This window comes from Mizuhopecten yessoensis, unplaced genomic scaffold, assembly GCF_002113885.1.
Source record: "Mizuhopecten yessoensis strain PY_sf001 unplaced genomic scaffold, ASM211388v2 scaffold855, whole genome shotgun sequence".
Classification (NCBI taxonomy): domain Eukaryota; kingdom Metazoa; phylum Mollusca; class Bivalvia; order Pectinida; family Pectinidae; genus Mizuhopecten; species Mizuhopecten yessoensis.
The window spans coordinates 165,866-179,895 of NW_018403755.1; the positions used below are offsets into that span (position 1 = coordinate 165,866).

The following is a 14,030-nucleotide window of genomic DNA, read 5'->3' on the forward strand; positions in this document are numbered from 1 at the left end:
AAATGACCCTAGATGCTAAAGGTTTAGCAGGGAAAAACAGAAACCATAACTAAGGACGTTTGTTAGTCCCAGACGAACCCATTGCCTACCACACTTGTGTTAGTCGTCATTGCTAAACACGAATATATCGCAGCCTCCCAAAATACACACACATACACTACACGCATGCATCTTGCACACAGGGGAGGCCGTCCTTAAATGACCTTAGCTGTTAATAGGACGTTAAACAAAATCAAACAAACAAACAAATCATTGCTGAAGAATATGTAAAAGCTGTTGCTGACCAAGTATATATACCCCACCGATAAAGAAACAAAAAACATCTGAATAATTTATTCACAAAGCATATAATCAAAATATACAAAGGGCATAAACTGTGTTTACGATATATACATCATATTGATTCACTGTGACAGCCTGTAGCAGCAAATGTAGGAGTTATATTATACAGCCATATGCTGTTAAATGCATCACCCGATCTTATCATGTCTCTATTGATACGTACTAAAATGTACCAATCGATATGAAATTTTAAACAAAATGCAAACTACATGTATTAAGGATTACAGCAACAAAAGTTTGTTAAACACGTTTGTCGCTGAATATAAGTTTCCTTTCCTTCCCAGCAGTGTATATATACAAGTTTGTAATACACGTTTGTCACGGACTATAAGTTTCCTTTCCTTCTCAATAGTGTATATACAAGTTTGTAATACACGTTTGTCACAGACTATAAGTTTTCTTTCATTCCTAGCTGTGTATATATACAAGCTTGTAATACACGTTTGTCGCAGACTATAAGTTCCCCTTCCGTCCCAGTAGTTTGTAATATTCGTTTGTCGCAGACTATAAGTTTCCTTTCCTTCCCAATAGTGTATATATACAAGTTTGTAATACACGTTTTTCGCAGACTATAAGTTCCCCTTCCGTCCCAGTAGTTGTAATACACGTTTGTTGCGGACTGTCAGTTCCCCTTCCATCCCAGTAGTTGTAATACACGTGTGTTGCGGACTATAAGTTCCCCTTCCGTCCCAGTAATTTGTATTACACGTTTGTCGCAGACTATAAGTTCCCCTTCCTTCCCAGTAGTTGTAATACACGTTTGTTGCGGTATATAAGTTCCTCTTCCTTCCCAGCAGTATATATATATACACGTTTGTAATACACGTTTGTCGCAGACTATAAGTTCCCCTTCCGTTCCAGTAATTTGTAATACACGTTCGTCGCAGACTATAAGTTCCCCTTCCGTCCCAGTAGTTGTAATACACGTTTGTTGCGGACTATAAGTTCCCCTTCCTTCCCAGCAGGGTATATACTGGTGTGGATAAGGACATTGGACGGACCTCGCCGGAAGTGCTGTCTCCATACAGAGTCCTCAATCTGAAAAATGATCTCATAAAAATATTTCAGACGTCATTTTCAGCAATGAATCTCTGTCTCTTATGTTTTTCAAATGTTTGCATCAATTTAACCAAAAAATATGTGTTGAAGCTAGAACATATGATATCACCTCTTTTTACTCCTAATAAGTTATGCTGTCAGTTTCAAAACATCTCAAGCCTTATTGCTGGAAAAGATTAATTAAATGAACGACTTCTCAATATCAAATTTGCTTTCGTTTTTCGATGCAGGAAACATTTTACTGCATCATTTCAGTATTTCGGCCATTTTAGACGCAGGAAGAAGTCAACAGAATGAAATAATATGTCTACAACTCTCAAGACCCAATGATAGTTCTAGCTTGCAAACTTTACTACTGAACTAGACAGGATGTGAGATCGGAATGTTATACATTTAAATATATACACACTAATTTGAAAGCTTTGATAACGGAGACATTCATTAAAATAATGCAATTATTTTTATTTTAGTAATTTTAAACAATTACTGAAATAAAAAATAAGCACTTATATGAGTTTCAAAAAATATTCAAACGCTACTAAAGACTAGCAAACACGTTTTAATAACTGAACAATTACTGAAAAAACAACTAATTAACTATCAAATTTGAACCCTAAATTGGCCAAAGAGAAATAAATGAATGAATATAGTGTTGAATTCCGTTGTATGGTCCCTTTTAATATACATTTGAAGGGTCCGTTTTACCTTTACCTTAGCCTTAAGTCAATCAGCACATTAGAATCGGGGTTCTTCTTTTGGAAAACCTGCCAGGAAGAACAGGACTTGATGAAGCCGATGAAGAAATCTACATCAACTTCCCTCTCGGTCATTAAAGGTTCCAGTCTGATGGGCAAAGGATATTGAATTAAGTAGGTAAGTTGAACATAAAAAACGGAATATTCTGCAACCATTAATTTGCTATATCTAAATGATTGGATATCCATTGACCCAGGGCATATTGTGAACATATAGTCGCCAACAAATGATTAAAATATGCGTGTCCATACATGTACTTGTACTTATGTTATAAATTAAAAAAAAAACGTTTTTCATTATATATTAGGCAGTTGTACATGATTCAATTACAATGTAAACCAGGTAAAGTGTACACACTGTAGGCAAGGAAACGTTGTTTGCGTTGTCATCAGCATACTTGCAACATACTACGCATTAGTATCAGATGCGCCTAGGCAGCATTTTGTTTTTCAATTCAGACTCTATGGACAGTGAGAGCCAACCTTTCCTAACTAAACAAGTGTAGTGGAACGTTTTATTTTCGCCCACCGTTGAGCTCATGCCATTAAAAACAGGCATAATGCTCTCTATGCATTGCTGTTTTGTGTTTCTTAACAGACCCAAAACGCTTCAGAGATGTATGATACGTGAATGAAGAAGATGTATACAGGTGTCGGTGTAGTTACCTTATAGCATCTTTGAACGGGAGGTCTATCAAAGCTAAACCATTGATGTAATGAATGTGTGCGTCACTCCCACAGCCACGTAAGGTACCGTTAAAGAAATCCTGCAACAATTTATATTACGGTCATTTTATTGCGGTTACATGTTAAACGAGGCACTTTTATATTTTTGTCCCGAAAAAGAATATCCTACAGACAAAAAATGATAAAATCTAAAGGCAGTTGCATACAATGAGAAAAAACAGTCGATCGGCAATCCTTAAAACTTTGTGTGGTTAAATCTGTATAATTTATATATCACTGAACAAGGATTGCTGAACATTCAAAGTTTACCAAAATTCCCTACGTCGGAAGCAGTCTGTGTAAGAATACTTTATTATGAAGTAAATGAAAGTAGACGAGCGGTGCTAACAGTTCTGACTAGATCTACTATTATGTGGTATTGTGCAAGTGTTGCGACGGATGTTGATCTGTTGTGATACGTAAGTAGTCATCAGCAATAATTAACCGTTGAAATGTTATCATACCTCCCATACCAGCTGATGTGCTTCTTTGTTGTGTATAACATCGGGTGCGAACGAATACACAGCTACTACACCTCCTGGTCGCAGCACGCGGCTCACCTCCCCCATCAATGTAGGTATGTCCATCCAATGAATGGCTGTAGCTGTAGTCACGAGGTCTACTGTTCCATCTCCAAGGAAACCCAAATCCTCGGCTTGGCCGACTCTAAAGTCAATATCACTTGCGACTTTTTTAGCTTCTGCGATTTGTGCTCTGCTGATATCTATCCCAATAACATGCTTACATATGTTGGTCAATGGGAGAGTACTCTGTCCACTCCCACAGCCAACGTCGATAGCTACATCTAATTTGGTCGCGTCTGATTGCTGGCAATAATCTTTTATTTTGTCGTATAGTTCTTTGGGATACGACGGTCGATATTTTGCGTATAATTGTGCATGGTCTTTACCCTCAAACAGTCGATAAGTGGTTGTTTTGCTGGTCATACTGAAGGAAAGAACTGGTTTTGTTTTCACCCTCCAGTCAACTTAACAAGACGAAAGCAGATTTTGCTGGAAAAAATATCGTATATTTAAGACGATCATCCAGAAAACTCTATTTGTTATCGTGTTTTTTTTGTGTGTTTTTTTAAAAATATATCAAATGGAGCCGGATGTCTTTTGCTAACTCACTCTTAATGTAAATTTTACAATCACCAGGTTTCCATTGAGTCGTCAACGCATCGTTACATTGTTACAAAAATAATGATAAAAAGCAGCTATGAATTATTTAGAAAAAAAGAAATATGAACTTAAGCGTATTTTAAACAAATGATCATTTAAATAATAAAACAGATGTACTAGTCTTACAAGATAATGATAAAAACCGCTATGAAATCTAAAGAATAGCACAAGCAAATTAGAAAAACAGTTGACTAGAGTAAGGATTCTTATCGAAGCAGTTATCATTTTAATTTGACAATTTGATAATTTTGGAATGTACAACCAATGTCACGTGGAATGTTGTAAATATATATATCGCTTTTTCATGATATGTTTGCTAACGTATGTACTCCGTATAAAGCAGTCGAGCATTACATTTTCTCATCAAAGTAATAATCTTTTTTCCGGCAAAGTGTGATTCATTAAGATAATGAAATTAAGACGATTTTTCTTCTAAATATGATTAACAAACGTGTATTAATGGTATGAAAAAAGACGAATCTCGTTAGAGGCCATAGTATTAATAAAACAGATTCAATAATTTATCAATAATAGTTCTACTGAATTTCACACATTTCAGAAACAAATGACAGATATTGCATCCTAAATCGAATGTAGAACTTTCTTTAATTTACAACATTTATGAAAAAGTATTTTTCCAAATGTATTAATCAAAGAAATACATATCTACTTACCTGCATATGTGGATGTTCCTACATAGTGACAAATTCTGAATTCTATCGGGTTTTTTTAACGCGGGTATCTGTGACCTTACGACCGGTCACTGCTGTCACCTTTGTTTTAGTATTTACGTCCTGGAAAAAAGCCAAGGACATAAAAGTTCTGACAACTTCCGAGTGTGGACTAACATTTACATGCATGTATGCAGACACAAATACTTGTATTGGTTAAAATTATGCGGAAGGGACGCTGGCAAACGTGTATTTGAGTAAGTACAAAGCTCGGCAGAACACATGTGTTACATGTAGGTATATAAATTACACTAAAAACAACAGTCATTTCAACCCTTATTATGTACAACCCAACGTAACGCCTTCCTATGCATACATTACACACAGGGAGGCACGTACTAAAATAAATTCCATAGATGAGAAAAAAACACTTTACTGATGTCGATTCATTAGGTTGTTTAGCCATTTACCAAACTGCTGAACGAAAACCGGTGCAATTGAGCGAAAATTAAAAAAAAAATACTACTTTGTATGCACATGTATATCTAATCAAATGAAAACTGAATATCCTAGAGGGCGTGTTTAGTGGCAAGATGAGTGCCCGCTCGCGCGTTACATTTGGTGGCAGCGTCGTGACCATGCGGTACCTTCTAAGACTAGTTTCCAGTAAAATGCCTGGAGGGAATAGTGTAACAGCCGAGTTATAAAAGTAGAAATACTGCCTTACCGGCAAGCTAGCTTTTCCTCGATGCTGCATGTCCCTGGGAATCGCCCACTAGTTCAGCAGAGTCACGCGTAGTCAGTGGCTGTGTTGGTGCCCGCCCTCACATTACAATAGTTTTAAGCGTGTATGTGGAAACTAAAGTAGCAAATGTAGGGAACGTTTTTGTTTTTAAATTTCCTTTAGTTTTAAGTCAGAGGTATTACTTAAATATGATTTGATATGAACCTGAAAAAGTGATATCAACCTCGGCGAATATGACAGGAAAGTTTCTGAAATCAATCGTCTCAATACGAAGATAGAGAAGAAATCATTGTAAACGGTTTAGTTTCTGATAACTATCTAGATATATATGAAGGAAATATCTGATATAACAGTTACTGAAAGCTTTCCTGTCGTGATTATGAACTGTCAGTGAATAAGCCACAGATATACCATCGCACTGAAGATTATATGTTGATAAATGGGGACAACATAGGAATAAAAATAAGTTTGGTGACAATTTACGTCCATTTTACTTGCACTCTCTTACCTTGGCCTTAACTTTCCTAAAGCATTTGACTCTGGATTATCCTCTTGGAATCGTCGCCATGACGACCACGAACTGAACAGACCAATGTAGGGATATATCTCAACTTCTCGCTTAATCAATAAAGGCTCCTCTCTGTTAGAGAAAGAGTATTGGTTTAGAAATGCATGAAAACAAGGAAATAATAATAATATGTTACCATAAATTTAAATGAAAACTGTATATCAACTGTGTCAAGGCCACGACATTTCTGTGACATAACACTCTCAGAGGTTCAATCATCTGTAAACACATTGGTGATTTGACCTTGACTGTTACAATGACCATATAGTATACACTTTTATTTGGATATTATTTCCGGTTCAAGAAGTCAGCTGACGAGAGCAAACGTTCCGTTTTTGTAGGCAACCTTATGTTCAATTTGTCTCAAGATGTTTTCAACTTTTTCTATAGTATTCTCATACTGATAATACGTAGTATTAAATTTATCATGCTACCGGTAGCTGCTATAATGTTGTATATAGAAGATAATTGTATCACATCTTTCCAAAACAGAACTAAATGCCAATTAAAAGTAATAACACAGCGATGCATATAGTTACCTGATGGTATCCGAGAAAGGGAACTCTGTCATAGCTAAGCCATTGTCGATATGGACTTTCGTGTCCTTCCAATAATCCCCCAAAGTCTTGTTATAAAAACCCTATAAAACAACCAAGGGGTTATATCTGTTCTTTGACACAAATACCTCCTCGTATTTCATTGTTTAACAAGTAAACATGAATAATGCTAAACAAAATTGGATATTAGGGATGTAGGCGTAGTATGGTTAACATTAAAGCTATCTTTATATTAGATATGACTTGGAACAGCGATCCTATAGCTTCCCCAATATATCCTGATATGAATAGTAAGACTGAAAGTGGTATTGTACAAACACTTCTTTGTAAGGTGACTTTTGACCTATTGTCTCATGTGAAGTATAAAGAAGTATCAGAAATGAAGGAAATTTGATCATAACACAATATAATGCTTATACACCTCCCACACAAGCTGATGTGCTTCTTTGTTGTGTATTGTATCAGGTCCGAACGAATACACAGCTACTACACCTCCTGGTCGCAGCACGCGGCTCACCTCCCTAATACATATAGGTATGTCCATCCAATGAATGGCTGTAGCTACAGCCATGAAGTCAATTGTTCCATCTCCGAGGAAACTTAGGTCCTTGGCTTGGCCGACTCTATAGTCGATATTACTCGCAGCTTTTCTCGCTTTTGAAATTTGCTCTCTGCTGACATCTATCCAAATAACATGCTTACATATTTTGGTCAAAGGGAAAGTACGCTGTCCGCTGCTTGCATGTTTCCGTCCGATTGCTGGCAATACGTTTTTAGTTTTGTCGTACAATTCCTTTGGATAAGATGGTTGGTACTTTGCATACCCTGTGACATGTTCTTTGTCTTCGAATCGACGATAGGTAGGGTTCATTCTAAAAATAAAAGCAGAATTGTTTTGGTCATTATAATTCACGAGTTTTAACTGCAAATTTTCAAAACAAATCACAATTCAGTTTACTTTGTTTTTTCCCCTAGCTGTCACCTCGTTTCTAAATAAAACAATTTTGATAACCATAATTAAAATTGAATTGAAATAAAAATGAAATAAATTTGATTTTAATTATGAATATCGAAATGTTTTTTTTTTATATTCAAATGTTTCTTATACTCTCAAGCTGGCCCATGATATGTCAGAGCACTGTGAGGATAACGTTTGATTCGGTCGTCATGGTTCATCAGCAAACCGTAAGTATTGGTATGTCTTGGCACGAGGATAAAACACGTTGTTTTCCCTTCTTGAACAATCCCAAAAGTTGCAATAAGTAAAACAAACTTGCTTTGGTCAGTTTTATGTCGCAAAGACTTGGACACAATAGCCAACCAAATTTTGCAGGAGATCCCACATTATGGACCTGTTGAGTGTGTTATGATATGTGTAACCGGAGCTGTTTTGTTTTGTATTGTTTTACGATCCATTGACATTTTGCTGTAACGGAGAATATTTGTGTCAATTTTTTTCCCCTTCTAATTAAGAATACTGAAGTCATTTCGAAAAACAATGAAATAGCCGTTCAGAAACGAAGAATACATGTTTTTATTGTTTTTAGTTAACCTACAAGCAATGGCTGCAAGGATACAGTAGTTCGGATGGCGTGGGAGACACCATTAAAAGGAAGTAGTACCTAATAGGATCAGGGACTCATGTTGTAAAAAAGTGCCTAATAGAATCAAGGACTCGCATTATTGAAGTAGTACCTAAGAAAGTATAGGACTCACATTGGTGAAGTAGTACCAAATAGATTAAAAGACTCACATTGTTGAAGTAGTACCAAATAGAATCAAGGACTCACAGTGTTGAAGTAGTAACTAATAGCATCAATGACTCACAGTGTTGAAGTAGTACCCAATAGAATCCAGGACTCACATTGTTGAAGTAGTACCTAATAGAATCCAGGACTCACATTTTTGAAGTAGTACCTAATAGAATCAAGAACTTACGTTGTTGAAGTATTACCTAATAGAATCAAGGACTCAAGTTGATGACATAGTACGCCGTAGAATTAATGACTCACAGTGTTGAAGTAGTACCAAATGAAATCAAGGACTGTTGAAGTAGTAATCATTGTTTAGATATCAAAACCCAGTGCTCTGTTTTTGACTCGTACGTTAATAGTAGTTTGTGTTATGCTTCCGAGATCTGGGGTTTTCACAAATCACCCGATATAGAAAAGGTACATCTTAATTTTTGTAAAAGGTTGATAGGAGTTCGGAAGAACACTTGCAATGATTTGGTTTATTGTGAGCTAGGTAGATTTCCTCAAATAATACAAAGAAATTTAAGGATGTTTAGATACTGGCTTCAGGTAAAACAGAGTGGCAATTGTATATTAAAATCATGTTATGATGAATGTGTTAATGTAAATGATGGCTGGATATTTAATATTAAGCATGAGTTTTCTAGTATCGGTTTGAAATATATGTTCGAAAACAATTTACCTGTTAATGTTGCTTTTAAGATTATAGAACAAAGAATTTTAGATAATTGTAGACAGAAGATGATCAAGGTCATCTAAAGGTTATTTATAGCAGCACCTTGTTGATAATGTTTGTCTTCAATTGTACTTATGTAAATCTATAGAATCTTAGAACAAACGCCTCATTATATGTTTTAGATTGTCGTCTCATAATTTAAATATTGAAGTGGGTAGACGGAACAATAATGTTCTGCAGAATGGACCATGTACTCGCTGTGTATCTGGTGGTATAGAAGATGAATTTCACTTCATCCTAAAATGTCCATTATATCAAGACCTGAGATGTAAATATATCAAGCGGTCCTATCACAGAAGTCCTAATGTTTTTAAGTTAACAAAATTATTGAGTTCTAATAATGTAAAAGAATTATACAATCTAGGGAAGTATTTATATTGTGCTACGAGAAAACGTAGAGAAATCAATGTCTGATATGGAAAACTACTTGTGTACTTTGTAAGTTCACTCTCCACTTTATCAATTTAAATTCGTATAAAAATCTCTTGAACATGTACTATATGATGTAATTTTTTGATATCCAACCTATGAGTCGGATGGCTCTTGGACATAAAGTAACTGAAACCTTATAGAATAAAGTACTCACATTGTTGTAACTGGAATAGCAGATCGATTTTGGTCTCCTCAATATCGTGTTAGTGTGGCAGGTTGAATTATTCTGTCATTATAATATGTGATCATTGTATATAATTAACGCGTTGAGTTTTAAATAAAGACTGTCAAGGGATGCCTTAAAGGTCAATGCTGTAATGTGATGGTGTGTGCTGCCTTAATGTTTGTGAACATGTGACCTGTCTTTAATTATATTCATGGATTGACATGTGACAAATAATAGGGATTGTGATTGGACAAGACTAACATGAACTTCTTGCTTTCTACCTCACCCTGACTTCTATCCACTTTCACACCTGGCACTTTGAGGTGCAAGTTCTTCATTTTAAAGGAGCTTTGTTAGGCTGTGGCCTGTCTGCATTTGGTGGTAAGTTATACCATTTTATACTTGTTTTGGTAAATTATTATACACCAAGTTTATAACATCAGGTATAGGCTCACTCTTTATAACGTTTAAATAATGGTTTAATTATAAAAGTTATAATTATATTTGTCTTCAATTATTAACTTTTATAATGGGCAGTTACCACCATTTTAGGTGGGCGTTGTCTAGAATTAGATGACGATAAATATTAAATAGTTTCTAGTTTATAGTGAATAAGTAATAACTACATAAACATGAATATTCTTGCTAAAAGTTTCATGTCAAAATTGTTTTTAGACGTGAACCCTTTGTCCCTGGCAATGACCTGTATGGCTCTTAAGGATCCCCGTCCCAGGCAGAGCAAACCACTAAAGAATTCAACTGTAATTTTTCAGTGTTAGAGTCACCTGCCCTGATTACTGTTTCGACAATGTCGTTATCTTCCCTTGAATAATTTTGTTTGAATAACGTTTCGACTACGGAGTTGTGTCCCTTGCGTTGAAAATCTCCAATCGCGAAAGTGTGGGAAAAAAAGCTGTCGTAACGATGTAAACAACGTCGTCGTGGCAGTCAGGGCCAACACGTAAACCCGACGTAAAAACGTCCGTATTAAATGCAAACTAAACGCAATAACTGATAATATTAACAACAACGATGTCCAATATCAACTGCTAGACTACGATTATGCGACGAAACAAAATGACACTCGTTCACACATTGAAGAGACGCTGACTACTGAGGCCCATACTACTGACAATTTAACTATTGAGCCGACACCGACGTCCGATGAGGATCCCTCCAGTACTAGTGATCACGAATACGCCAATAACCTTTTACCTGGTCGCATGGTAGACGAGTGGTTGAACTCGCGGTGTTATCTATATACCTGGACCAGAAAGGTTGTAAGGAATGCGGTACTAAGCTACGGTTTTGCAATACCCAACAGGAAAGACATTTTGACCTGGGAAGTGTTTTATACATACAATATTTTATATTTGTTATAATATACCCAATAGGCCTATATTTTAAGTTCATTTTTATATATTGCATACAAGAGCGTTATTTTTACAATGTGTTATTTTTACAACGTGTTATTTTTTCAATGTGATATTTTTATACCACAATATCGTATGTTGATATTTGTACATAATGTAAAAGTTATTATAGTGTGATATTTGTTATACCACAATATATATAGTATGGTGTTATCTGTACATAATGTAAAAGTTTATTATTGGTATATAGTTTGATATTTTTTATATCATAATATGGTATGTTTTTATCTGTACATAATTTGAAAGTTTATTATTGTTTTGTTCAGATTGTAAAAGTTTATTATTGTTGTATAGTGTGATTTTTTATATCATAACATAGTATGTTATTTGTACAGTATGTAGAAATGTATTATCGTTGTGTAAAGTGTGTGGGATTTTGTTATTGTTGTTCATTGTGAAATTTTTGCTATGACACAGTAAAGTACATTGTTTGTTATAATGTTACTGTATTCATACACCGTGTGCAATTTGTTTTATATTGGTTTTTACATTTGAAGTAATTGAATTGGTTGGTAATGCCTACTGTATTATATTTGTATACAAAAAGTGCTATATTGTATGTTGTGAATTGAATATATGACTTTTTGGGATTTATAATTATTATGGTACAAAGGTAAGAGTTGTCTCTCAATTTTGTTTAGTTTTTTGTATCTTTATAAAAAAAAAATGTAGAATAAGTAAGTCCGCTAGATATTTCTTTTTTGTCACTTTTCTTTTCTTTTCGTTGTCCTTAACGTGTTGCATTGGCACTCAGAATTTTCTTGATTCATGTAATGGGCATTTTTGTTTGTTTTAGTATTATTGTTAGAAATTTTTTTGGTGTTTTATTCATCAATATTGACATTGTAATTAATTGTATGTGGTATATTTCTAATAAACAATTGCTGCATCAAATAATATGTATTTTGTTTCATTTTGTTCGATTGTAAAAAAATCGAAATTTCATAATTTCTAAAAAATCTGAAGAAACTCCCGCAAGGTACACTGTACGGGTGATTGTTCAGAAATGATGTGCTTATGCAAAAGCGATGCCGTAAAAAAACAATGCCCCATTACATTTTTAGGCGAACGGTCGGGGATCCATAAGCCTTGTGTTAACCCCTGCAATATATCGTAGGGTGAGTGTGTATATGTATATGTTTATTTGGTTAAAGTCACTTTCATCAAGTGAGAAGTAATTGTGTAATGGAGTGATATATCCATATCTTTTATAAATGTAGTAAATGCTTTGTTCTTGATGTGTGTTGATTTAATAAATTTAACCGTAGCTATCTTTTTTATTCTTAAATGGAAAATAGATGTTAAGTCATATTTCTAGTAATAAATTGTATATTGTAAAATACAATTAACATCTTTCCATTATGTATAAATGAGACTAATTAATTGAATCGCAATATGAATGTAAGTAAATAGTTATCAATCTTTGCTGTGTATGCAATATGTGAAGATATGAGTGTGGGGGTTAATTTTTTTCTGTTTTTTTTTTTTTTTTGTAGGTTCTTTTATATATTAAACATCAAGTCGAACCCACAACATCATCTCGTGATTCTCGAGACAGTTACATTAGTAGACAAATACATTGGTTGTAGCCTATGGTAAAGATCATTTGATTGTAAATAACTTGGTATGGTAACTGAGTTGAACGTCCCGTCAACAGCTTCTGACCTTTAAGAACGTTTTGTCATGTAAGCATTGTATCACCTCACTGCACCGTGTTTTTTTTATTTTGTTCTATTTGTTCATCAATGACACCAAAAATGTACCAATGAACGTGTGCAGTGTTATGGCTTATGCTTTAGCAAACCATATTTTCTTATATCCGTTAAACCCTATATGGTAACAGGAATCGCAATTACAATAACGGGGCAAAAACAAAAAATATTTTTAACAATTGTGTAGGTATATTATATTATTATAGCATTCAAATAACAGTTTGTTCCTTACATAGAAAAATATATAAGGTTATTAGACATTGTCTGTCGTTTTATTGTAAGAATTAAGGATATTAAAAAAACACATCGTTCTTCACTAGCATATCTTATATTTTTCACTTGATTTACGCATCTCACAACTAAATGATAAAAAAGGAATTATCCGTTGCATACTTCTTTTCGTTTGAACCACATGGATATACACGCGCGCATTTCAGTACGCAAACGTTTTGTTACCTCGAATAACCTGTTTTGGTACTTTTAGTATATATGATCGCTGTATGATAATTGCACTAGTTTCGCATAAGGAACATAATTGTGTGAAAATCAAGGAGACATATAACATTTTAAAACTCTCTTTTAAAGCCAAATTCACTTGGCTGTTACGTCAAATCTGTTGTTTATAAACTGATCGGCTGACCAATGAAATAAGCCTACCCTACCCGTAAGGACGCCTAGTCCGTCGTATAACATGGGTGTTAGCCGAGACAAATATCAGTGCCATATGAATCGTCTCTGCCGAGAAGCTGTCATTATAATAGCTTAAGTCATGGCTCGTCACATTTTTATCAGCAGTATAAAGTCAAGGAACGTTTTAATTGACACAAGAAACAGACGTGTTTGAAAGCTCGCGAAACAAGTTTTTAATTACCATTGGTGTTCAAAACATAAAGGAGTTTAAAATTCTTGTCAATAAATAAATATTTGATAAAACAGTCTTATCGGCTACCTGGAAATAAGGAATCACATAAGGCTGCTTTAGCAGCAGCACTAAGGAAAGTACCGGGTAATTAAACTGATTTGCTACGTTTTAAAGTTTGCAAATTTGAATAAAACTTCGTTTCACCCTGGTACACAATACTCGCTGTTGTATACCGACTCGGCTGTAGAGGATTTCACTTTAGCTCATTCAGCAGAGCGTAACACTTGTAAACTAGTTGTCACGGTCCGACTTTTAGCACCGAACAATA

General features: G+C 34.8%; 1 protein-coding gene across 1 annotated transcript; it reads right to left on the bottom strand.

The window, feature by feature from the left end:
• Positions 1 to 331: 331 nt before the first annotated feature.
• On the bottom strand, positions 332 to 4,033 carry LOC110453423 (putative methyltransferase DDB_G0268948). Its single transcript, XM_021502369.1, has 4 exons — positions 3,347 to 4,033; positions 2,823 to 2,923; positions 2,113 to 2,244; positions 332 to 1,380 (listed from the first exon to the last, which is right to left on the bottom strand). Exons 1-4 carry the CDS (start codon positions 3,827 to 3,829, stop codon positions 1,281 to 1,283), a joined length of 816 nt encoding a protein of 271 aa, XP_021358044.1. The 5' UTR covers positions 3,830 to 4,033; the 3' UTR covers positions 332 to 1,280.
• Between the last annotated feature and the right edge of the window lie 9,997 nt (positions 4,034 to 14,030).